Genomic DNA, 24,822 nt, shown 5'->3' on the forward strand with positions numbered 1-24,822 from the left:
GTCTCAAACTCCTGGCCTCAAGTGATCGTCCATCCTCAGCCTCTCAAAGTGCTGGAATTGCAGATGTGAGCCACTATGCCCAGCCTAAAAGCTGTTTCACATTTGCCTTTAGAGCCATGAATGATGATACTTGGTCTTGTGCTTGAGTTCAAAGACAAGTCCTAAAGTTTATCCTCACAACTATCTGTGACTTGCATTAATTCTGGAGCTGAACTTTGGAATCTTAGCTTCCAGACAATTGCTCAAGTTCTGCCCCTCTTTAGCCAGTGCAGTAAAATGAATTCTAAGTAGCTTGGATTTATTACCTCTTGTAGAATTGCCCCTTCTGTAATACTCCCTCATTTCCAGGCCCTTTGATGGGATGCTACAGAATTCCTTTGCAAGATTATAAGAAATCCCACCCACCTTTTTTTAAAATAGAAAAATAGCACCCAACTCTATGTAATTTTTAGCAGGAGCAGAGGTGACTCGCGGTAGGATGGGCCCAGAGCCCAGTTTTGAGCTACCACCAACTCACTGCAATACAGGAAGGCAGTAGGCTGAGGAAGTCTGCAAAGAATAGCAGTCTACCTGCAGGAATTGGTGTTGCCAAAGGTCTCTGGGGCACAGAAACCTGGTGAGGAAGGGGTGAAAAAAGATAAAAAGAAAAATGTCTATTCCCATAAGTGAGGGGACTTGCTACTGTGTAGAGAGGCAACATAGGGAAGAAAAGAAAACACTGTGGCATCTGACAGAAGACCAAGGTCCAAATCCCAGCTCTGCCTCTTACTGTGTGATTGTTATTCTGAGGTTTGCCTTTATTTGTAAAATGGGTATACAAATACTCTACCTAAATAGTGGTTGTGAGGTTTAAATAATTCTGTTTGCTGCCTAGTACAGTGTCTGTCACATAGTAAGTAGGTACTGAATAAATTATAGCTAGTTCTCAGGGCAGGGGGACCTCACTGTCTAATGGATCTGAAAGTCAGTTAATCATGAATGTCCTTTGCAGGCAGCGTTCCCCACAGTCTCGGATGCGTTCTGTTGTCCCATGGTCCTAATGGTTGCTGTTGCTAGCTTCCTTTCCGTTTACCTCTCTGCCTATGACTCTGAACATTTTCCATGTTACCAATTATTATAATTTAATAATTTGTCAACTCTGTAAGATGCTCTCAATGTCTTTCTTTTCTAAACGAGTTCATGGCACTTGGGGATGACTCAGTGAAAGAGAAGATACAAATTAGTCAGAGGCAGACTTGACCCTCCGAACCAAAGTGGTGCTTCTCTTGGCAAAACGGCAGAAACCACAGAACACGAATTATGTTGGTGGGATTTGTGTGACTTTTAATTTCTTATTTTACTAATAATGTCTTACAGTGAGAGTAAGGAGCACAGACAGGGCTGGATCGGGTGAGGGAAAGGAAGAAGAGAGAAGTATCTTTGAAGTTCCTTGAACTATTGAAGCATGTGCTAGGATAAGAAAGTTCAGTAAAAGCGTCATGTCCTTATCACCACAGAGCTCTTAAGGGAGATGTGGAACCGAGACTGGGGCCACTCTTCAGCTCTGGTGGAAGTGACTGCTGACAGAGAACCAATCCCGTGTCAAACGTGGCACATGGGAAACAATGGGCAATGCAGATGCGACACAGTTGGGCAGATGAAGAGTTGACTCTTCAGAATCTGCTTCCTAGCAAGCGAGCAGGAGCAAGCGCACCCCTCCTCTGGTCTGAGTATCTCCTCTCCTGCAGGACCTCAACAAGCCTGCGGCAGTGGGGAAAATGCTGGGCAAGACTCTTAGAAAACAGAAAGATCTTTTTTATATTTGCTGGTGGTGTGGATTGACCAGAAGTAGTTTCTTTTACTTTTGGGCAGTAGCATTGTGTCCTGGTGATAAAATATCCTACACTGAGCACTCTTAAAAGGCAAAGGAGAGTGAAAGCAAGGCCTCTTTTGGACCTGGACTAGTGGGAAGGGGAATATGTGGATTCTTAGGGTAATAAGGGCATGAGAAAGCTAATTCTATTTCACCACAAACCAACTGACACAGATAAATGACACCTTGGCTTTTTCCACTCATAGAAACACTCACTTCTTCTAGTTCATACTACTAAATCTAAGGTCAGCTTAATCACAGTTTGGGATGACTATTACTGTGCTTCTAAAGTTAAGGTGAAAAGCTATATTCTTAATAGTTTCTTTCCCCTTAATTAAATGGATTTGAATAAGCTGGAAGCCTAACATCTAGATATTCTTTCCATTATTTTATTTGTTGGGGGAAACCCTTAAAATTTATCACTGCCATTTTTATTTAATCTACAGAATTGAAAGAATATGAAATGGGCAGGGATAAGTCATTACACGAATCATAGAAGTGGTCAACATGCATTGAATTTTACCTATTGAGCAAGATTGCTAAAGGGGGTAAGTTCTCGTGAAAGAACCTAAATGCGTTTAAAAGGGAAGAATACTACACTAGCCTTTTTTTTTTTCCTGGATGGAAGAAAAGGATATATGGAATTGAGGAAGGTAGAAAGGAAAGTGTCCATTAAACAAACACCTATCATTTCTGAAACAGTTCTATCAGAGTGGAATTGGGTATGGACCATTGGTTTATCTTTGGCAGTGATCTTAGATTTCAGGCATCTAAAGTAAGATTATATAGCTGAGTAATGGCTGAGCATAGTGAATAAATAGTTTTAATTTCAGTTCACAGCAAATGATGATGATCACAGATTTAGCACCTTAGTTTGTACTTCCTCTGCACCTGAATCATCTATCACTGTGAAGTCTGAGCTTTATGTGACAAAGCTGTATTCTTAGATAACTCCTCTGTGATTGCTCCAGGACTGCAGTTTCCTTCAATCTAAGGGGAGGTTTTCTTATTAGAGAAAGTAAATTTTAATACTAAATGTGAGACTGAAGCCTTCAAGACATTTTATAGTGGTGGCAGGTGTTAGGGATCAGGAATAGGCTGTTTAACAAGTCAAATGCATATTATTCCCTCTTAAGCATTAACTTTTTTTAAGCGATGAAATTATATTTTTTGGCTTGAGATGGTGCTTTCTTCTATGTTTGATTTCTCGGTTTTCTTAGTGGATATTACCGTCTCCTCCAATATTTCTTCAAAACTTTCCCCTATCTGGGAGGTTTTCTTAGAGGCTACCTTAGAAGCCTCCTCCTCCTCCTCTTCTTTCTTAAGTGACAACCCAGTGGATGATACTTTGGAGGTTGTAGAACTGAGGATTCTAGGTGGGAGCAGATAACTTGGATTGGGAGGTGGATTCAGCCCTGAAATGCTTAATCCACTGGTGCTAAAACGTGTCTCTTCACCTTCCAGCAGTTTCCTGTAAATCCAACAGAGAAAAATTCTTAGCAAGTCAACTTGCAACTTTTATTAAAAAAGAATTTAACCCGCCATTCCCTATTCATTTTAGAGAGATTCCAAAGGACTTTGCAGGTTCTTCATGAGGCTGAGACCAGTAATAAATATTGAATTCCAAGGCTCAAAGAGTTGGAGCATGGGTGCATGCGCATACATGTGCACACACCTTCAGCACCAGCTGTGTTTAAAGCACTACTGCCCGAGGGAAACCTATCCTATTCGCAAATATATCCCAGAAGGAAAACCTACAACTCCTCAGGCTCACATCACACCCAGTTTTGGCAATTAGAGCCTACAAAACTCTAGGGAGAAGTAATTTTACTAATTAACACCTTAACTGCAACAGGGATAAGGAAGTGAGAAGTCCACAAAGGAGGGAGGAACTGCTGCTTAATTCAGCCTGAATTTGAGATTTGTACTTTTTCAATGGATACGGGTACAGAGGGAATGGAACCAGCAGCAACAAAAGCCCGTGAATGACACTATTTCAGATCCCACACTTTTTCTCAGCCTCGCCTAAACTGCATTATGAGTGGCCTCAGTATCTTTTTTTCTTGTAAGTAATAATTTTTGTCATCCTTTTCTTTAAAAATGAGATACTCAAGACACTATCAGATATGCCTGCACCTTTGTTTTGAAGTAGTATACATTGTGTAAAGAAAAAAAGAAAAAATGTCCAGACAGATCTGGGGTTGAATCAGGGCTCTGCCATTTACCAGCACTGTGACTTTGAGCAAGTCACATAGTCTGTGGTTCAGTGCCCTCATCTGCACAATGGGAACAATATGACCTGATACCTCATGCCTGACACATAGTGGTCATTCAAATAATAGCAGCTGCCCATAAATATGTACAATTACAATGTGTTAATTAAAAAAAATACAAAAAAAAAAAACCCAAAAAACTCTAGCAGCTGCTGTTAATACTTTTTTTAAAGGCAAATGTTCACTTAAACATTGTTTTGAGTAGGAATCTGGGGATAAAACTCACCTATCAGGCTTTCTATATTATATAAAAAACTTTTTTTTTTGAGACAGGGTCTCACTCTGTCACTCATACTGGAGTGCAGGGGCATGATCATAGCTCACTGCACCCTTGAACTCCTGGGCTCAAGTAATTGGCCACACACTGGGCTAATTTAAAAAAAAATTTTTTTTGAGACAAAGTCTCACTTTGTTGCCCAGGCTAGAGTGAATGCTGTGGCGTCAGCCTAGCTCACAGCAACTTCAAACTCCTGGGCTCAAGCAAACCTTCTGCCTCGGTCTCCCGAGTAGCTGGGATTACAGGCATGCGCCACCATGCCCGGCTAATTTTTTCTATATATATTAGTTGGCCAATTAATTTCTTTCTATTTATAGTAGAGACGGGGTCTCGTTCTTGCTCAGGTTGGTTTCGAACTCCTGACCTCGAGCAATCGGCCTGCCTCGGCCTCCCAGAGTGCTAGGATTACAGGTGTGAGCCACCGCTCCCTGCCTAATTTTTAAATTTTTTGTAGAGGTGGAGTTTCACTATGTTGCCCAGGCTGATATGGAACTACTGGCCTCAAGTGATCCTCCTGCCTAAGATTCCCAAAAGTCCTGGGATTATAGGCATGAGCCACTGTGCCCAGCCTGATGGGTTTCTATTTCAATCTCTGTGTAGTTACACTACCCCCTTAAATTCTTGGCAGAGGTATGCAGAATACTCCAGGACTAGTAAGTAGAGCTGGGATATATCCAGGTGGAGGGACACAGGGGTCAGCTCATCTGGAAGGGGCCAGTGATGCCCTTCCTTATCCTCCCTCACTGATCAGAAACCAGAGACCAGAACCACTTATCTGGATAGCATTGCCCCCAGGTGACTGGATTTGGTTAGGTGAGCATGCCGGCATGCCCTTTGAGGTACCTGTAAGCTGCTATCTCAATGTCAAGAGCCATTTTGACATTGAGCAAGTCCTGGTATTCCCGAAGGTGGCGTGCCATCTCACTCTTGGTGTTCCTCAGATCATTCTCCAGCTGCCCAATGCTATCCTGGAAAAGCGACATATCCAAATAGTTAGGCCAGGACAGCTGAAATCCATCGAGATTTCCACAAGGCAGGATTCTCAACCCTGACTACATATGAAAATCCCTTGAGGAACTTATAAAATGCTTATATCTGGGCCCATCCCCAAGCCAAGATTCTCTGATTATTTGTTCTGGGGTGGGGTCCCCGCATTTACCTTTTTTTCCTAAAGGTCCCCAGGAGATTTGGGTGCATGGTGAGGGCTGGGAACTTCTACCACAAGCACATGGTTCTCAAATGAACACTGGGAGATGAATTTTTTTTTCTTTTAACATTCACTTACTATCACTCCCTTCCTTGTTGTATTGCTGCTGAATAACTCTGTTGTTACATGTCCTTTCCAAAACCCAAAGCCTTGGGTTAGCAGCTTAGATTCAGAAAATTCTAACTGTGGAAAGCACAGAGAGGAGAGAGACAGCAAGCCTTCTTTCCCTCCATTACATGTCTGCGTTCATTTTGATGGTTTCCTGGAAGTCTGCCACTCAATCACTTTACTGAAAGCATTTTACATGACAGATAAGAAGGAAGCATAATTACTTCACAGGATTTTTAAACAATCCAAATGGCAGACTGAAATTATAATATTTTAACAAAGAAACTAGGTCCATGTAATGCTCCAAATTCTTCCAAACCAATGCATGAAAGAGAAATTGCTTCATATTTGTGGCCCTGAACACAGAAGCCAGAAGGATCTTTTAAAAACAAAGCAGATACTGTTGTTTACCTGCTTAAAGCTCTACAACAGCTTTGGAATAAAATCCAAACTCCTCAGCATTACCTATACTCTTCCCTTTGCTCAACGTGTTTCAGCCACCCTGGCCTTCTCTTTTGCTCTTTAAACATACCAAGTTCATTGCTATCCCAGGTCCTTCATTTATTTTTTTGAGATTGTGTTGCCCAGGCTAGAGTACAGTAATGGGATCATAGCTCACTGCAACCTTAAACTCCTGGGCTCAAGGGATCCTCCTGCTTCAGCTTCCCTAGTAGCTGGGACTACAGGTGCACACCACAACGTCTGGCTAATTTCTTTCTTTCTTTTCTTTTTTTCTGAGACAGAGTCTCACTCTGTTGCCAAAGCTAGAGTGCCGTGGCATCAGCCTAGCTCATAGCAACCTCAAACTCCTGGGCTCACGTGATCCTTCTGCCTCAACCTCTCACGTAGCTGGGATTACAGGCATGCGCCACCATGCCCGGCTAATTTTTTCTATATATTTTAGTTGGCCAATTCATTTCTTTCTATTTTAGTAGAGACAGGGTCTCGCTCTTGCTCAGGCTGGTTTCCAACTCCTGACCTTGAGTGATCCTCCCACCTCGGCCTCCCGGAGTGCTAGGATTACAGCCATGAGCCACTGCGCCCACCCTGGCTAATTTGTTTCTTTCTTTCTTTCTTTTTTTTTTTTTGGTAGAGCCAGGTCTCATTGTGTTGCTCAGGTTGGTCTCGAACTCCTGGCCTCAAGTGACCACCCCAAGTGCTAGGATTACAGGCATGAGACACCACGCCCAGTCCCAGGCCCTTTAGACTTGTTATTTCCTCTGCCTGTAATGCCACTTAGTGGATATTTGTTTACATGGCTGACTTCTTGTCATTCAAGATTCAGTTCAAATGTCCTCTCCTTAGACAAGGCTTCCTTTGCAACCAATTTAAGTATCCTCCCTTCACTGATCCAACACATTATTTTACTTTGGGCTAGGGCAGCTAGCCCATGCAGGAACCTTGCACAAATTAGAAAAAGGTACCCCCAGTGGGAGGACAAATTAGAAAAAAAAGCACCCACTTGAATGCAGCCACCCTGGTCTTAGTTCTTAGCATTATATGAAGTTATCGTGTTCATTTATTAGTCTACTAATGTATTTTCTGTCGCTTTCCTCTATAACAGGGTTTTTCAACCTTGGCACTATTGATGTCTTTGAGTGGATAATTCTTCGTTGTTGGGGGCCATCCTGTGCATTGTAGGATGTTTAGCAGCATCCCTGGCCTCTACCGGCTAGTTGCCAGAAGTACACACTTTCCTTTTTCCAGTTGTGATAACCAAAACTTTCTCCAGACACTGCTTAGAGTGGCCTGAGGGCAAATCCCTCTTGGTTGAGAAGTATTGCTCTAGAACATAATTAACATGGATTTAGGGGCCCTTTCTGTCTAGGTCTCCCTAGAAGCCCTGAGCCTAGCTCAATGTTGATGCTAATGAATAATTGTTGAATGAATGGGTGATGCAACATAAGCACCTCTTCTTTTCTTATGACCTAAAAAAGTGTGAGCAAACAACCTATATAATTCAGCTGCCACTTTGGAGACATGATGAACACAGTGATTGAGAGTTATTTTTATGAAAAGTGATGCAGATAACATATCAGAAACTTCAAGAAAGTTAAGTGCTGAGGGGCCCTTCCAATTCCCTTGTGTGGGGATGATAAAGCAATAGTGAAAGGCAGGGCTGATAAATCAGGGGGTGCAAACTTCCAAATTAAGAGAATTTACAGAAAGAATTAAAATTCATGCCACCTACCTGTTCTATAAATATTGACAGGAATACTGCAAGGAGAGTCTTAATTGACTTACAGGTATAGGGCAAGAAATGATAGTGGGAAAAATTCATATGACACTGGACAGTGATGCAAGTATTTCAAAGTGTGTTAAGAGATCATGATTGCTTAAAAGGATTTTTACCAAGAAATTTTACTTAATGGTTGCTATTTGAGGTTACACGCCCCTATGAGCAAGTCCTGCTAGTGATGCATTAGGAGCAAGAGAATCCATATTCCTGTGGTAAGGGGGAAAGAAGTCAGGAGTAAGAGAAAAAGGAGAAAGGAGAAAATTTTACCATTATGCAAGAGAGCAGGAGAAATTCGAGATGAGGAAAAAAGGGGCATTTCTTCAGGATCTTTGGGTTGCATTTTTTGCCCTGCCACTAACATCCAATGTATTTCTGCTAGTTTTCTACATTTTAATTTAATCAAACCTTCCATGTCTGCATATGGAAAATTATAGTGTTTATTCTTTTCTGAGATTCTCAAATTAGGATCCCAATTCAATGTATTTTCCATTAGTAGATGAGTCCATTATCTGTTAAATTAGATAACAGACATTAGAACAGCATGGCACATAGGAAGTAATAAATATTAGTGATTTTTATTATTGTTAATGTCATACCATGTGATTCTCCATCCTTTTGATGATATGGACAAATAATCATGATCCTTCCCTATGACTCTTTAAATAACTAAGAAAAGTAATATATAATAACATTTTTTTTTTTTTTTGAGACAGAGTCTCGCTTTGTTGCCCAGGCTAGAGTGAGTGCCGTGGCGTCAGCCTAGCTCACAGCAACCTCAAACTCCTGGGCTCAAGCAATCCTTCTGCCTCAGCCTCCCGAGTAGCTGGGACTACAGGCATGCGCCACCATGCCCGGCTAATATTTTTTTTCTCTATATATATTAGTTGGCCAATTAATTTCTTTCTATTTATAGTAGAGACGGGGTCTTGCTCTTGCTCAGGCTGGTTTCGAACTCCTGACCTCGAGCAATCCACCCGCCTCGGCCTCCCAGAGTGCTAGGATTACAGGCTTGAGCCACCGCGCCTGGCCATATAATAACATTTTAATATTGGATAGTTGCAGGCATATGCCTTAAAGCACCGGATTTTTAAAAAATAACCATTTTGAATAAAAAGCTTTCTAAAGTGGCTTATACCAATACAATGATGACATTAAAGATAGTGCAACCTTCCTCAGCAATTAAGGGTCATAATAATGATTAATTTTTAAAAATATTATTCTGTGATATCTTTTATCTTTCAGGTCAACTGAGGGTATATCAGGCTGTTTCATTTTACCCTAAATGGTCCCGAAGAGCAGTGTTTGAATCAGTGTTGATGCTTCTTGGTTTTCTTTGTCCTGAAAGATGAACAGATTTGCTGCTACTCATTCTTAACAATGCCTGACTCCACTCATTCTTAACAATGCCTGGCTCTAGTGGTCCGCCCTTCTCTTCTATCTCGCTGCTGCTCGCTTGAAATCCAAACAAAGCGTTTCAGAATGGCATAAAATAAGAATGAGTAGGCTGGGGGCTTCAGGGTGGCCAATTTCTTAATCTGTGCTTTAGAGATAGATGTTTTGTATCATCGGCAGGTTAATCAGGTCCTTTTTAAGAAAAAAAAAAAACAAAACTCAGGAAGAGTGACTCAGGCATTAAAAAAAAAATTATTTCTGTTTCACTGCTGTATTTTCCAAATAAGAGGTGGTTGGGGAGCTGAGTTCTAGATGGATGAGATTTCCTTGAACTTTTATGTTAAGGATTTCACATTATCTATTTTATGGATCAGAATAGACAAATGTATGACTTGCTTCTTTCAGGGGGAATTGTGCTGCCTGCTGACCACCGAGGGCTCTTCAATGTCTCTGTCTCTTTGTTTGCGATCTCCACCCCACACGAGGCTGTTGTCTTGCATCGCCCTTCAAAAGCCCTGCCAAAGATGGCCTCCAGCTCGAAATCGGAGCAGAACGCGGCAGTCGGCCCCCTCCCCCAACCACGCCGCAGCTGCCGGCTTAGCCTGAGGGAATGGGAGCGAGGCACTCCCAGCTCCAGCTGGGGTCTCTCCCCAAGTAGCTAGGACAAATGCTGAGCATCTTGCCCAAGGCTGGAAGGATGCGGGTGGGCGTAAGAGAAAGAGCTGGCCACACGAGCCTCTGCAGTGGAGAAGAGGACCGACAGACAGCGCTGTGGATTTCTTCACTCTTGAGGGGCCCTCAGCCCATGGAGCAGTAGTGAGAGTGGCACAGTCTGGCACAGTGTGATTGGAAGAGGCCATCCACAATGACTGCTCTGGCCGTCCTGCGTTACTGGGTGGGGAGAGAGTGTTTTTATTTGTGGTTCACTCACAAGTTATTGTGAGCCTTATTCTCACTCCTGTCTTGGCTTCATCCCCATCTTTTTCTTTCCTCCACCACAGTCTAAAATCTTGTACTGTATGTCTTTTTGTAAGTTGCTTTACTGGAAAATGTGGTTTAGGCCAGTGGACTCCAAAATCAGCCTGAGGACCAACCAGATGCAGCACTTTTATTGAAAATGCATATTCCTGGGCCCCATCTGCAAACTGCTGAATCTTTGGGAGTGGACCTGAGAATTTTTTTAAGCCCCCAATTGACCTTGTTTGTGTGTCACTGGGTTTAGGAACCACTAATTCAAATTTATTCCTGTATAGAAGCTCTCATGGTGGCCCAGGTGACAGTAATACAGTGAGAAGGGGGCAAACAAAATGAAATAAAACAAAAACCAGATGGAGGAGCTTAAAAAAAAAAAAGGCCAATGTAGCTTTTTTTGAATTCTAATTTCAGAAATGGATCTATCAAACTATAGATTTATATGCAGCCACCGCCACCCCCAATCTCCAAGGGGCCAGACCCTTCCTGCTATTTAATTAGGTTGTACTCCAATCTCATAATGGAGAGAAGAGAGCAGACTTGGCTCATCTCCCTGGAGAGCATTAACCAGCAGGGATCGTGACTGTTCAGCAAGGTCTTTCAATGAAAGCTTCAGCTTTCTAAGACTGACCACAATAAAGGTCTTGGACCCCGCTACCCTCCAAGAATGTTCTTAGACATCTATCACAGAACTGGGACTCTAATGGTGCTGAAGTGGCTAAGTAGGAAAGAGAACTGCCCTGTTTCAGAAATGGAAAAGCATTAAGCTTTTCATATAGAGGGGAGTTGCCTTTGGCTTTTGAAGACAATAGTCCTAGCTCTTCCTAATCTCTTCTCTTGTCTGATTCAGACTCTCTCATACACTATTGTATACTTACTGTGTCACCTTGAATCATTCTTTATCTTTTTAAAAGTGTAAGAAGGCTTCTCTCCTCAGATAGGCTATCAGTTCTCTGGGGCCAAGAAAAGGTGACTTTAATTGGGCCTTCCTGTGTCTCATAGAGGGTGCCAAGCTTGCAAAGGAAAATGGTCCCACCACTAATCTCTGAAGCAGAAGAAAGAGAATCACCTCCCATTACTGCAGTGAAAGGAGGGTGGGGGAGGATGGAGTGGCTGGGCAAGAAAACAATGGCTAAATGTCACTGTGGAGAGGGAGGCTTTTTGCCCTGGTCAGCACTACTAAGGTGGTTAGAACAGCCTGAGACACTCCTATGGCTTCAGGCCTTCAGGACCCCTGGGTAAGGCTGTGAGACCCACCTCAGCCTTAAGTCCCAAGAAGTAGGAAACAGCTTCTTGATGTCTGACCTTCCCTTCCACTCCCATCAGCTGGTCCTCTAAGGCTCAAGCTGATGGGGGCAGCACTGCAGAGCTACAGATGCCGCAGTTTCTGTTGTTTTTTTGTTTCCTATAGACAAAGTCTAGATGATCCTACTATTGTCTAATGCTGAAAAGCTTTTACAGCAAACATGACAGACAACACTGTCACTACCTCTTAGAATGTAGGGGCTATAACAAGCAGAGGACACAGCAAAGCCCAATTCAGCTGGCAATTCTGTGTAAGTTGTTCTTTTTGTAGGAATACTGGGCTAGCCCTCCAGTAGACCACCTAGCTCATCCTTTGAGGCTTCTGGAAAAACCATGAAGTCTCAGGTAACCAAATGTGACTAATTCAAGCCATCCAGAGCTAGAGCACATAGTGAAAAGTTCAAGTTACAGCTTTTGAAGCAGAATAGAAGTACTTATTTAAATAATCCCATAATACCAAACTAACCAAAACAAATCATTTAAGCAGGCTTTCTTTCTTCATCAAAGGGAGTCATTTGTATTAAACAGTAAATACCTGTACATCAATAACAATTCTTTAGCTCCTGACTAAAATGGTACTTTTGAGATTTCACTCCTTTCTTGGTTCTATTTTCTTAATGTTCCCAAACCCTATTAATTTCATCAAATGTCAACTTCAATTCTAGCTTGAATTATTTCAAGTTTCTGAATTATTGGCATTCTACTCAAAGGAGCTTTCATTGTACCTTGAAAGTGAACCACACTATTTCTTTTCTACACTTTTCATTCACCCTGTCTCCTGCCTCTGCGTCCTTTGTAGTCATAGGCCCAGAATGTCCTATATGGTAAAACTGAAGATGCAGTGACCTTTGTTGGGAAAAAAGAGCCAATCAATACATTCACAGGAGCTTAGAGGACAGGGAAATATGGGGAGGAAAATATGTGAACTATAACAAAGAAACCATCTCTTCGATTACTGTGTTCCACTTAGGAGGGAAAAATGTTAAGAAAATGAGAATTTTCAAGTGGAACCTCACAGCTGCTGAGCAAATTAAATGGTTTTTGTTAAGTGTTAAGCCATCCATGAAAGTGAAAATTGATGCTGTCCACGACGTGACCTTTGATTGCAGGTAGCCAAGACTGATGTGTTGATATTGCAGAAGAAAAAAGAAACCAAAAGCAGTTAATTGCCTAGAGATTCATAACTGGGACATGAGAAGGGAGAGACATAATTGCTGAGATGTGAAAAACTCAATATCAGCACCTCGGACAGCGCCCAAACCATTCTTTTGATAATGCGACATAAGGCTTTCTTTAGGAAGAAATGTCAGTAGGGAATCATGGGGGGAGGGAGTGGGGTGGGGTGTGTGTGTGTGTTGGGGGAGGAGGGTGGAGCAGGGCGGTTGCTACTATCTCAATTATCACGCAGCTAGTTGGCTCCCACTCTATACTCCTTGAGAGCAAGACAAGAAAATAGGATAAGACCCACCTCAGTTCAGTACAGCATTCTCCCCCCAAACCTGAGGCAGATGATACTCCATAAATACTAATTTCAAGGTGCACAAAAAGCCTTTCAAAGTCAACCAGACAAGCCAGATAGCCGAGACAGCACCGCCCACCATCGAGAGGCTGTGACCCGCCCCTGTTGGGTTCACTCCTACTTTGGGTGTGAGACTGTTCTCCAGGTCGCCACTGTGTGCATGCCCACTTGGTGACAGAGAGGCATAGTTAGATTTTCAGACTCCAAAGAAGTTTAAGGGCTTCTTTGTTAGAAGGGCTAGGGCAGGGACAAAAGTGAGGGGCCGGGAAGGAGGGCTTCCACGCCCCTAAAATCAACAGTGGAGATTCCAGGGCTTTCTGTTTGCCAACGCCACCAGTCGGGGCCATTCTCTCACCTCCTATAACCTTCCCTTAAATCCTAGAGCCCAATTTTACCAGAAAGAGCAGTACACGCGGAAGAGGACAGGATGCCCCTCCCCACGCAGCACTCCGGTCCTTACCTGGTAGCCAGCCACCTCAGCACTGTGCCGCTCCTCCAGCTCCAAAATCTGCCTCTCCAAGGACTCGTTGGCCCCGCGCAGGCCCTCAATCTCGATGGTGCGTGCCTGCAGCTGGCGCCGGTACTCGTGGATCTCCTCGCGGCTGGCCCGGATGGCCTCGGTGCTGCGCGCCGCCTGCTCATTCAGGTTGGCGAACTTGGACTTGTACCACTCCTCGGCGGACTGCAGGTTCTTAGCGGCCAGGGACTCATACTGGGCGCGGATCTCCCTCAGCGCCGAAGTCAGGTCTGGTTTAGCCACAGCCACGTCCACCTCGGCCGCGGCCTGCGACGAAGCCTGCAGCGTGGCTAGCAGCTCGGCTACCTCTTCGTCGTGCACCTGGCGCACGAAGGCCAGCTCATCCAGCAGCGACTCCACTTTCTTCTCCAGGTCCAGGCGGGCCAGCGTGGCGCCGTCCACGTCGCGCTGCTGCGCCTTCAGGGCGCGCTCGGCGCCTTCGCGCCCGCGGCTCTCCTCCTCGCAGCGCGCCCGCAGCCGCTGCACCTCCTCGGCCAGGCCGTCGCGCTCCAGCAGGGCCTGCGCGCGCGCCGAGCTCGCCTCCTCCAGCTGCGCGCGCAGGTCGCGCAGCTCGCGCTGGAAGAGCTCGCCGACGCGCGACGGCTCGGCGTGGCGCTGCCGCAGCGCGGCCAGCTCGGCCTCGAGCGCGCGGTTCTGCGTCTCCAGTTGATGCACCTTCTCGATGAACACCGCGAAGCGGTCGTTGAGGCCCTGCAGCTGCTCCTTCTCGTTGGTGCGGATGATCTTGTACTCGTTGGTGCGCGCCGCCGCCTGGCTCAGGTCCAGTCCGTCGGACGCCGGAGACCGGCGATAGGCCAGGCCCAGGCCAAGCGACGAGGCCGAGGAGCAGGCGGCTGAGGAGGCCACATTGCAGCGGGACAGCGACTGCGAGCGGAAGCTGCCCGAGCCACCGGCCCCAGAAAGGCGCGCGGACAGGCGAGAGCCATCCCCGAACACCTTGCGGTAGGAGGAGGCGGAGCACAGGTAGTGCTCCGAGCCGAAGCTCATGGTGCTGGGAGCAGGACCCGGCGTGCGGCTGCTGTTGGAGCTACAGAAGAAAGGAGAGGTGCGGCTGACAGGGCGCGGCTGGGCGGTGTGCACCGGGTTTTAAGGCGCTGGGGCTGGGGCGGCGCATTGGGGGCGGAGCTCCTGCTCCGGGTCTGGCGGGGAGAGGGAAGGGGGGCATCCAGGAGCGGGGGCGGGGAAGCGCAGTGACTACCGCAGCTGCGCGCGACCGACCTGGGACGCGGGGACAGGGGCATCTGCGTAGGAGTCGCCCTCTGTCCGCAGCGCCTCTCCCTAAGAATCGACTGCTTTGGAAGTGACTTGAGCAGAGGGGTGCTTAAACAACTGAGGTTTCCATCCGGAAACTGCACTGCTATGTCGAGTCCCTTGACCCTGTCCTCCCTCCCCTCTTTAACCCAGTGCAAGGTGAGGGTTTTCCGGGGAAGGTTCCCCCCCTACGCCCTCCCTCACCCCAGAGTTCCCGAGGGGAAGGTCCTGTTTTTCCAGTTAGAGTGGGGGCCTGCAGGGCGAGGCCTTGTCCCCTCCCTCAGGTGTAGGGGGAGTCAGAGGGGAGGGAGTGAGTCTGCGTCAGAGAGCATCTTTCCAGCTGTTCCTCTGCAGCTCTCCGGGAGCGCCCGGGGCGGGAAGATGCTCGGAAAGCCTGCGGCACCCCCGGAGGAGCAGGGAGATCAGTAAAGAAAGTGAGCCCAAGCTGCGGAAAGTGAAAAGAGGTGGAGGTAGAGAGGAAAAGGGGCCAGACCTGGAAAGGAGAAGGCGCTAGGAATGACGGGCTCAACAATAGAGCTGTAAAGCACAGCACAGACCAGGACCACAAGCTGGTGAAAAGGGGGCTGCAGACTTTTGTTTTGAAAACGGTTGTGTTTGAAACATTTCAAAATGAGCATTTTAAAACCGGAAGGTTTCGCCTAAAAAGAAACTGGATTTTTGGCTTCTTCTGAATATGTGAAGAGCTGGGATGACTGCAGTGAGCAGAGGTGAGGCGCCCTGGCCATTTGATTAAGAAGTGTGCTCCCCTGTTCACCACAGTCCCCGCCATTCTCCACTGAATTACGCCCATCTTCTTAGTTCATTTGCTTTACCAGTCTGGCCCTGTAGGCATTTGAGATTTCACTCTGTGCAAATCCTGCAGCACGGGTCCTCATCTGGCTTTGGAGAGCCACTTCCGTTGGAGATCTCTCTTTGGACCAAAGAGGGCCGTGCAAACCAACTGAACTCTAGGAGTGGGGAAGAGCACTGGGGACTGAGGGGGCCTCCTCTACCACAAAGTGGGTGGAATCAAAGAATGGCATCTGAAAAGATGAAGGTTGGGAGGGGTCAGTGTGGGTGTGTAATACATACTCACCTTTAAGCTTATGTTATCACTCAGGATGTGGGTATGGCTTTGGAGAGGGAGTAGGAAGACTTTTTTAGTTATATTGCAGAATTCCAGACTGAGGGCCTTCTTTGATCTTGGAATCTCAAGGATGTAGTTCTAGGATAAATTTTATTTCAGCTCATGGCAGGGTGGATATTACCTGGGACAGGCCACCAAAGGAAGGGGAAAGGGAATCTTATGGGACTTTGGAACGTATTTCTTAGATTTGTATTTGATGTCATGGAAGATGGTCAGGCCCTGCCACAGCCTGCCCCTCCTCATCATAGACCAAAGACTTCAGCTAGAAGGACTCAATTCTGAGGTCTTTGGGCTCAGAAAGACCTTGTGAGGTGAAGGATGGAAGAGTGCTAACACTGCTGAATAATAACTGTCTGTCAGTTTACTTCTTTCCAGCAACTCTTCAAGGTGGCCCTCACCCCTGTCTTACAGACAAGACACTGAGGCTCAGTGCAGCACTCTGTACAAGGTCACCAGTAAGCAAAGACAAACATATGTTCTTTCCTCACTTCATAATTCTGCTTAGTGCCGTGAGACTCTTGAAGTCTCATTAATTTCCAAAATAGGCTAAGTGGGCTTGATGAGAGTTTCGGCCAATAATAAATTAGTAGGCTGGTTTGTAATTGGAAGAATACTGGACTCAGAGTCAGAGGCAATGGGTTTCAATTGTGGCTTCTGCCACTTACTAAGCATGTGGGGATACAAGATTGAACTGGTTTGTGTGAAGGTGCTCCATAAGCTGTGCAGGTATAAGGGACTATTGTCATCATCCTCCTCTTTCAAATAAAAGGACACTGTTTCATATCCACCAGCAACAGGATGCGAATTGGGTTTAGTGAGAGGATTGCAGGAGACTGTCCACGTACCTTACACACAGGTCTCCAGGCTACCCCTTTTGAGAGAGAATACAGCCAACCTTGATCATTTGTGGAAGCAGAGGCCTGCATGAGTGTAGCAAAATGGAAACAACCACAGATAATTGGAAGATCTTACTTCTGGGCTATATTTCAACCATGTTACTCAGGGCTACTGAAAGCAGCAAAATGTCCTGATGGGAGTTCTACCTTTCTTTCCTTTTCCATCCTCAAATAGAAGTAGTACCCCAAGCCAAGTGCAGTGGCTCACATCTGTAATCCTAGCACTCTACGAGGCTAAGGCAGGAGGATTGCTTGAGCTCAGGAGTTTGAGACCAGCCTGAGCAAGAGTGAGATCCCGTCTCCACTATAAATAGAAAGAAATTAGCCAAACAACTACAAATAGAAATAATTAGCCAGCATGGTAGTGCATGCCTGTAGTTCCAGCTATTCAGGAGGCTGAGGCAGGAGGATAGCTTGAGCCCAGGAGTTTGAGGTTACTGTGAGCTAGGCTGACACCACGGCACTCTAGCCCAGGGAACAGAGTGAGACTCTGTCTCAAAAAAAAAAAAAAAAAAAGAAGTAGTACCCCAAAGGCAAAACACACCTAGAGCAGAAGAAAGTGAGGCAAAGGCCTATGTAATTCAACAAAGTGGCAGTGGCCCTGGAAAATCTAGAGCGGGCTGCATTTTGCCTCTTCTTAATAGCATACCTGAGATTCCAAACTGATATTCCTTCTTGGAACTTACACTTCCACTTTCTTGGCATCCCACCCCACAGGCCTAGATGTTTGGCTTTAATAATTTTACCACAACGCTGTCCTACGAAGGATTGCTCTTGGCTGAGCCTCATCTTTAACTCCTTCCAGCTGGCTAGGTTTCCTGAGGGAGTGTCCTGGGAGTGCAGGGCTGAGTCTTCATCGTCCTCTAATGTTGCACTGGGGCATTACAGACACTTCCCCGCAGACCACATCCTCTATAGTCTCTCTGCGGCATTTGGCAGTGCTGACCCCTCTCCTTGGTTTCAGTGACTTGGTTCTTGGCCTTCTCTTCCCTCATCGATTTTCTCTTTTAGATATGGGATCTCCCCACCAGTCGCAGTGGCTCATGCCTATAATCCTAGGAGGAAGCCAGGGTGGGAGGCCTGCTTGAAGTCAGGAGTTTGAGACTAGCCTGAGCAAGAGTGATACCCTGTCTCTACTAAAAAAAAAAAAAAAGAAGAAAAATTAGCTGGCATGGTGGTGCATGCCTGTAGTCCCAGCCAACTGGAGGCTGAGGTGGGGGATCATTTGAGCCCAGGCGTGTGAAGTTGCAGTGAGCAATGAGGATGCCACTGCACTCTGTCCCAGGCAACAAAGCTAGACCCTGTCTCCAAAAAATAAATAAAATAAAATTTGAAAATAAGATAAAATAGATATTGGATCTTTCACAGGTAGGGAGGCTTGTGGTAAAGTTCCCTCCCTGAGTTTTGCATCATGTTTTTTCCCTAACCACGTGACCTTGAACACCTTTCTATTATTTGCTGAGCCTTAGTTTCTTCATCTGTGAAGTTTCAATAAAACCATCCACCTGAGTGTTCTAAAAACCTGGTTGATCATTAGAATGACCTGTGAACTTAGATTCAGATTTCCCAGGCCTTACTTCAAACCCACTGGATCTACGTTTGAGAACGCTTGACCTAATTCTCATGAAATAACTGTGAGGTTTAAATGAGGTTATGAATACAAACTGGGTATCACAGTGCATGCTTGGCAAATGGTGGCTATTAGAATTATCAACTTCTATAATTCATTCAGCAAATAGTTACCCAATGTTTACTATGTGCAAGGCCCTGAAGCAGGTGCTAGGCATAAGGCAGACACAGACTCTGCCTCCATGAGACTGGCATTCTGGCAGGAAACACAGAGATTAAACAACTAATTACAAGTTAATTTTGGTTTTTGAAGAGTGTTGCAGTCTTACTCTGTTGCCCCCGGTAGAGTGCAGTGGTGTTGTCATAGCTCATTGCAACCTCAAATTCCTGGGCTCAAGCGATCCTCTTGCCTCAGCCTCCCAAGTAGCTAGGACTACAGGGGTGAGCTGTGATGCCTGGCTAATTTTTCTATTTTTAGTAGAAATGGGGTTTCGCTCTTGCTCAGGCTTGTCTGGAACTCCTGAACTCAAGCAAGCTTCCTGTTTTGGCCTCCCAGATTGCTAGGATTATAGGCAAGAGCCACTGTGCCCAGTCTACAAGTTAATTGTTAATTATAATCATGATTCCTCTGAAGGGGAATGTAAGTTGCTGTGGGACATATAACAAAAGGCCTACCTATGCTGATGATTCACAAATTCCTATTTCCAATTTTTGACTCCAAACTCACATATCTAGCTGCTGTTACAGATCTCTTCATAAATGCTTGCTGGTCTTCAAATATCGTATATCTGAAAGTAAACTTATTATCCCCCATCCTGCCCTGCCACCCCAGTTTTTGTTTTTGTTTTTTTTGAGACAGAGTCTCGCTTTGTTGCCCAGGCTAGAGTGAGTGCCATGGCATCAGCCTCGCTCACAGCAACCTCCATCTCCTGGGCTCAAGCAATCCTGCTGCCTCAGCCTCCTGAGTAGCTGGGACTACAGGCATGCACCACCATGCCCGGCTAATTTTTTCTATATATATTAGTTAGCCAATTAATTTCTTTCTATTTATAGTAGAGATGGGATCTCGCTCTTGCTCAGACTGGTTTCTACCTCCTGACCTTGAGCAATCCACCGACCTCTTCCTCCCAGAGTGCTAGGATTACAGGCATGAGCCACCGAGCCCGGCCTGTTTTTTTTTTTTGAGACAGAGTCTCACTTTGTTGCCCAGGCTAGAGTGAGTGCCGTGGCATCAGCCTAGCTCACAGCAACCTCAAACTCCTGGGCTCGGTGATCCTCTTGCCTCAGCTTCCCCAGTAGCTGGGACTACAGGCATGTGCCACCATGCCTGGCTAATTTTTTCTATATATTTTAGTTGGCCAATTAATTTCTTTCTATTTTTAGTAGAGACTGGGTCTCACTCTTGCTCAGGCTGGTTTTGAACTCCGGCCTCCCAGAGTGCTAGGATTACAGGCGTGAGCCACCACCCCAGTTCTTGATCTTAGCTTTTAGGTCCTATCCCTGTTTCTCTGCTTATGCAAGTCTCTTCCTGGAATTTCCTCCTCTGCCTCTTCTTCAACTATCCTTAAGGCTCAAATCCTTAAGGCTCAAATTCTGCTTCCCCCATGAAGTCTTCCCTGGTATCTCTGATTTAAAGTGATTCATCTCTCCCTTGAACTGTCCTCCCCTACCCATAGCCTTTGCTCATAATTAGCATAGTCTTCTGCTGCAATTATTTGTGTGCTTGTCTAAATGGAACTTGGTGTCACCTGCCTGTAGCCCCAGCTTCTTTGGAGGCTCAGGTGGGAGGATTGCTTGAGCCCAGGAGTTTGAAGCTATAGTATGTCATGATTGTGCTTGTGAATAACCACTGTACTCTAGCCTGGGCAACATGGCAAGACCCTGTCTCTAAAAATAAGTAAATACATAGATAGATAGAATCGGAAGCTCCTTGAGCACAGTTCATCTTCTCCATCTCTGTATCTCTCTGAGCATCTATCAGTATTTAAACAGGTAAGGTGAAAAAAATGGTTGAGAGTACTTTCTTGTCCTTCACACATAAAAGTAGAAAAAAAAAAAAAAGAATACTTTCTTGTAGTGGCACTTGGGAAAAGTCTTTGGCATGACACCAAGAGTACAATCCATGAAAAAAGAATCAATAAATTTGACTTCACCAAAATTAAAATCTTTTGCTCTACAAAGAACTCTGTTAAGAAGGTGAAAAGACAAGCTACAGACTGGGAGAAAATATTTACAAATCACAACAAAGAGTTTGTATCCAGAATATATAAAGAACTCTCTAAACATAACAGGAAGAAAACAAACATTCCAATTGGAAAATGGGCAAAAGACTTGAGTAGGTATTTTACCAAAGAGAATATACAGATGGCACATAAGCACATGAAAATATGTTCAACATACCTAGTTATTAGGGAAGTACAAATTAAAACCACAATGACATGATCCTACATACCTATTAGAGTGGCTAAAACACAGTGTTAACAATACCCAGTGCTTTCAAGGATTCAGAATAGCTAGATCTATTATCAGTTGTAATGAGAATGTAAAATGTTACAGCGCTACTCTGGAAAAACACTTTAGCAGTTTCTTATAAAGTTGACGCACATTTACCTATGACTCAGCAATCTTACTCCTGAGTATTTAGCCTAGAAAAATGAAAATCTGTGTTCACACAAAAATCTGTACGTGAATGTGCATAGCATCTTTCTTTATAGCAGACTAAAACAAGAAACAAGCCAAATGTTTTTCTACAGGTGAATGGTTAAACAAACCATGATATATCCATACAATGGAATACTGTTCGGCATTAAAAAGAATGAACTATTGATATACGCAATAACTTGGGGGAATCACAAGGGCATTTTCCTGAATGAAAACTAATCTCCAAATTTTACATGTTATGTGATTCCATTTATATAAAGTTTATATAATGTTTTTTTGGTGTGGGGGTGGACAGAGTCTTGCTTTGTTGCCCAGGCTAGAGTGTGATGGTATCATCATAGCTCACAGCAACCTCAAACTCCTAGGCTCAAGCGATCCTCTTGCCTTTGCCTTCCAAGTGGCTGAGACTACAGGCATGCACCACCATGTCTTAATAATTTTTTTTATTTTTCTTAGAGACAGAGTCTTGCTGTTGCTCAGGCTGGTCTTGAACTTCTGGCCTCAGGCAATCTTCCACCTTGGCCTCCCAGAGTGCTAGGATTACAGGCATGAGCCGTTGTGCTCGGCCATGTATATAATATTCTTGAAATGACAAAACAGTAGTGGTAGAGAGCAGATAAGTGGTTGACAGAGGTTAGGGTTGTAGGATTGGGGTATAAAGGGGTAACATGAGGGAGTTTTTTGTGGTGATGGAACAGTTCTACTCAAATATATACACATGATAAAAATTTGGAGGGAGAGAGAAAAAAAAAAACCTAGTGAAATCTAAATAATGTTTGCAGCTGAATTAATGTGTTGTGCCAATGTCATTTTTCTGGTTTTGATAATGTACTATGGTTATGTAAAGTGTTACCATGGGGGGGGAGCTGGGTAAATGGTACATGGAAACTTTCTGTACTATTTTTGTGACTTCTTGTGAATCTTAAACTATTTCAAGGTAAGATATATTTAAAAATAGGCAAATGTTCTTAGGAGATACATGCTGAAGTATTAGGACTGCAGTATCTTGATTTATGTAACTTACTTTGAAATGGTTTGGCAAAAACAGCACACATACCCCCACATACACTCACATGCACACAGAGGGGAGATAAGACAAATGTGTCAAAAAGTTAATAGTTGGTGAATTTAAGTGAAGAGTGTACAGATGTTTATTGTATTAGCCTTGCAACTCTTCTCTAGGTTTGAAATTTTTCAAAATAAAAAGGTAGCAAAATTGATTAATATATAGATAGATAGGTAGATAGATAAAGTAGGCAAAAAGAAAGTAGCATCCAAATCTGGGATTGAACCAGATTTGACTTTCAATCTCACAGTCTCCTAATTTGGGCTAATTTTAAAGTCCTCTCCCCCTCCCTTCTTGCTGCCTATTTTGGAGTTACAGAAAAAGGTCAGAATTCAGACTCTGTTGGGAGTATTTTAAGTGCTACTCTGAGTCCTTTCTATTGCCATAGTCATTTAACAGATGTTTGCTAATGCTGGCTTTGTGCCAATTTCTGGGATTACAGAATGAGTATAGCTAGAAGTGATAAAATGTGCCCCCGTTCTCAGATTAACTTTATTTTTAATGTAAGTATAGAATCATATATTATATACTATGCTGCAACTTTCTTCTTTCATTTCATACACATTTGTCCACATTACTTAGATAGATCTATTTATTTCTTTTTATAGTTCAGTGTAGTTTACTTAAATGAATGTGCTATAATTTGTTTAATCTGTTGAGGTTGGACTTTTGTGTTGTTTTTAGTTTTTCTCTATTAAAAACAACACTGATTTTAAGAAAGAAAGAAAGAAATACATTGCTTGAGTGAAATCCAGCCTCTACCTTTGCTTTGCCTTAATCAATCAACCAACCAGTGTATTAATATATTGAACACCTGCTGGGTGTCCAGATGCATGCTTGGTGCTTTTTGTGTCTGTGTGGGAGACATAGTCACTACTCCCAAAAAGCATACAATCAGCTGAAGAAGTGTGGCTAACTTGAGGTCCTAACTTAAGGACCATTACAAGGCAGTATGTATTTGACTACAGAGCATATGTACTAAGTACTCAGAGGGAAGCCCACCCTTTTTCTGTGTCTGGTTTTAGACTACTTTTTTTTTTTTCAGCTGAATCTCTTTAGTCTCCATGAAAAGAAGTTTGCATGAGCATATCATTAGGGAAAGTGGGGGAGAATCATGCCCCAAACTTTTTGGAGAAGGGGAAATGTTTTTTTAATAACAACAGCAACAACAACAACAAAAAACACTAAAGAATGTGACTTCAGGCTCTCATACTCCTATTTGTCCTTTATTCATAAAAATCAAACCGTTTCCATCTATATAGAAGATAAAAACAGGTGGAGCATAGTGGCTCATGCCTGTAATCCCAGGCTTTGATAGGCCGAAGTGGGAGGATCGCTTGAGCCTAGGAGTTGGAGGTTACAGTCATGCCATTGTACTCCAGCGTGGGTGACAGAGTGAGACCTTGTCTCTAAAAACAAAATGAAGAATCATGGGTTCTTTGGATGGCTCAGTTGATGGTAACACTTCAATCTGTGGGTTGTAGTTTTGCTTACAGATTTGTGTTTGCACAGTTTTTCATTGCATTATTTGATGTGCAGCCATTTTTCCTCCCTTTTTTTTTTTTTTTTTTTTTGCTCAGGGGATTTTGGGTTTCTATATTTTGGCTTTAGCATTATTTCGGTGCTTAAGCCTATCTGTATTTCTCACCCTTTTCTCCTCCCTCCCTTTCTCTTCATTTCCCCTTCCCAGAATTTTCTCTTTATTCACCTACTTCTGAGTCTGACACTAGGCTGAACCAGAGTTTCCTGGATTGTAGGATTAGGCGAAATGGGGAGACGTGCCTGATCAGTTACACTTCAGGACCACGGACAGCTCCCTGGCCTTCCTGGTGTGGGTGCCTGCTTTTTAAACTTCATAGAATGTGAGAATGGAGACAAATCTGAGAAATCATTTGGCCTACCCCTGCCTGTTGTTATTTCCCAGAGAAAGGATCCCAGTCAGCCAATGGTTCAGGACTATTAACTGCCTGGCTGGGGGAAGATACAGAGGACCGGGAGTGCCCCTTCACCCCTAACTTACATGTTGCTAATGCCTAAAAAAAATCCTTCAGTTCAACTCATCAGACTTATATGGACCAAGCTGTTCCCTCCCTGGAACGAGATAAGGCATAAATACAAACACTCTAAAGGGGGAACAAAGGAACTCTAGTTTGAATAAGAAAATAATCCCTCCTAAGGGCTTATTTTCCATGGTCTCCATGAAAAATAGAGGAAGAGAGAGGAGCACCAGAGCATGGAGGGCCTGAAAGAGCGGGAGAGGGAATGGCAGAGTAGACCAGGAGAGAGGGGTGTCCGGGGAAGTCTGGTCTCTACATTTGACTTGGTGAGCCTCACACAGTCACACCAGTGTGCCCCGAACACATAGCCGAAGGATATGCCTTACGCTTTCCTAAAATGAGAATTCAGAGGTCTTCTACTGTCTGCTCTTCCAACAAAGCAAGAGTCACTAGACTAATTTTCAAAAGATAATTTATATAATGATTTGATGTATTTCGTCTTCTTTGTTCTTCACAACAAACTTAGAAAGGGTTTTGTTATCCCCATTTTCCA

At 44.2% G+C, this 24,822-nt stretch overlaps 2 protein-coding genes across 3 annotated transcripts in view; one reads left to right on the plus strand and one right to left on the minus strand.

Moving 5' to 3' along the window:
* INA (internexin neuronal intermediate filament protein alpha) lies at positions 1 to 14,669 on the minus strand. 2 transcript variants are annotated; one of them, XM_076009814.1, is made up of 4 exons: positions 13,605 to 14,669; positions 5,246 to 5,370; positions 3,294 to 3,323; positions 1 to 1,583 (listed from the first exon to the last, which is right to left on the minus strand). In XM_076009814.1, exons 1-4 carry the CDS (start codon positions 14,667 to 14,669, stop codon positions 1,538 to 1,540), a joined length of 1,266 nt encoding a protein of 421 aa, XP_075865929.1. In that variant the 3' UTR covers positions 1 to 1,537. The 2 variants fall into 2 exon arrangements, with proteins under 2 accessions (XP_075865929.1, XP_012625843.1); XM_012770389.3 differs by having other exon boundaries at positions 760 to 3,323.
* NT5C2 (5'-nucleotidase, cytosolic II) overlaps positions 14,643 to 24,822 on the plus strand; it is a 128,901-nt gene continuing 118,721 nt past the window's right edge. The window contains exon 1 of the mRNA XM_012770366.3: positions 14,643 to 14,727. The gene's annotated coding sequence lies outside the window, so the exon portion shown is untranslated. The remainder of the gene's footprint in view (positions 14,728 to 24,822) is intronic.

The sequence above is a fragment of the Microcebus murinus genome, chromosome 14 (assembly GCF_040939455.1).
Source record: "Microcebus murinus isolate Inina chromosome 14, M.murinus_Inina_mat1.0, whole genome shotgun sequence".
Taxonomy (NCBI): domain Eukaryota; kingdom Metazoa; phylum Chordata; class Mammalia; order Primates; family Cheirogaleidae; genus Microcebus; species Microcebus murinus.

What these genes read in the sequence shown, in the direction of transcription:
- INA (XM_012770389.3), bottom strand. Translation starts at nt 14,669, where the DNA reads ATGAGCTTCGGCTCGGAGCACTACCTGTGCTCCGCCTCCTCCTACCGC. An exon ending in CTGAGGTGGCTGGCTACCAG is followed by an intron (nt 5,371 to 13,604) that starts GTAAGGACCGGA and finishes TCGCTTTTCCAG; the next exon opens with GATAGCATTGGGCAGCTGGA. An exon ending in ATTGAGATAGCAGCTTACAG is followed by an intron (nt 3,324 to 5,245) that starts GTACCTCAAAGG and finishes TTGGATTTACAG; the next exon opens with GAAACTGCTGGAAGGTGAAG.